This window comes from Seriola lalandi, unplaced genomic scaffold (assembly GCF_002814215.2).
Source record: "Seriola lalandi dorsalis isolate HSWRI2012SDOR001 ecotype SW California unplaced genomic scaffold, Sedor1 jcf7180002050975, whole genome shotgun sequence".
NCBI lineage: Eukaryota > Metazoa > Chordata > Actinopteri > Carangiformes > Carangidae > Seriola > Seriola lalandi.
The window spans coordinates 1,744-2,197 of record NW_019521528.1 but is presented as its reverse complement, the minus strand read 5'-3'; the positions used below and the strand labels follow the sequence as shown (position 1 = coordinate 2,197).

Below are 454 nucleotides of genomic sequence, written 5' to 3'. Positions count from 1 at the left end.
GACAAGGTTCTTCTAGAACGTCCAGACCCAGTCCACAGCTGTTCCAGGTTCTTACCAGAGAGCTGGTGTACGTTGGGTCAGACGAGTTCTCCGTCAGGAACCTGCTGAGTCCGAAGTCTGACACCTGGAGACAGGACACATTCACACCTGTTACATCAGCTGATCAGCAGCCGTCACACAGACAGGTGGTCAGGTAGACAGGAGGCAGACCGTCTCACCTTACAGACCAGGTTGGAGTTGACCAGGATGTTGCGAGCCGCCAGGTCTCTGTGGACGAAGCTCATGTCGGACAGATACTTCATCCCTGCTGCGATCCCACGCAACATCCCCACCAGCTGGATGGTGGTGAACTGTCCATCATTCACCTGCACACAGACAGGCGGACAGACAGGTCAACAGACAGACAGGCGGACAGAGAGACAGACAGGTGGACAGACAGGTCAACAGACAGACA

At 55.3% G+C, this 454-nt stretch overlaps 1 protein-coding gene across 1 annotated transcript in view; it reads right to left on the bottom strand.

The window, feature by feature from the left end:
- Positions 1-55: 55 nt before the first annotated feature.
- Positions 56-454, bottom strand: part of LOC111649480 (ephrin type-B receptor 3-like) — a gene marked incomplete at its 3' end in the record, with an annotated part of 2,090 nt that continues 1,691 nt past the window's right edge. The window contains exons 2-3 of the mRNA XM_023399227.2: positions 219-365; positions 56-124 (exon numbers count right to left, since the gene is read on the bottom strand). Of these exons, the coding sequence (XP_023254995.1) occupies positions 56-124; positions 219-365 (216 nt within the window). The remainder of the gene's footprint in view (positions 125-218; positions 366-454) is intronic.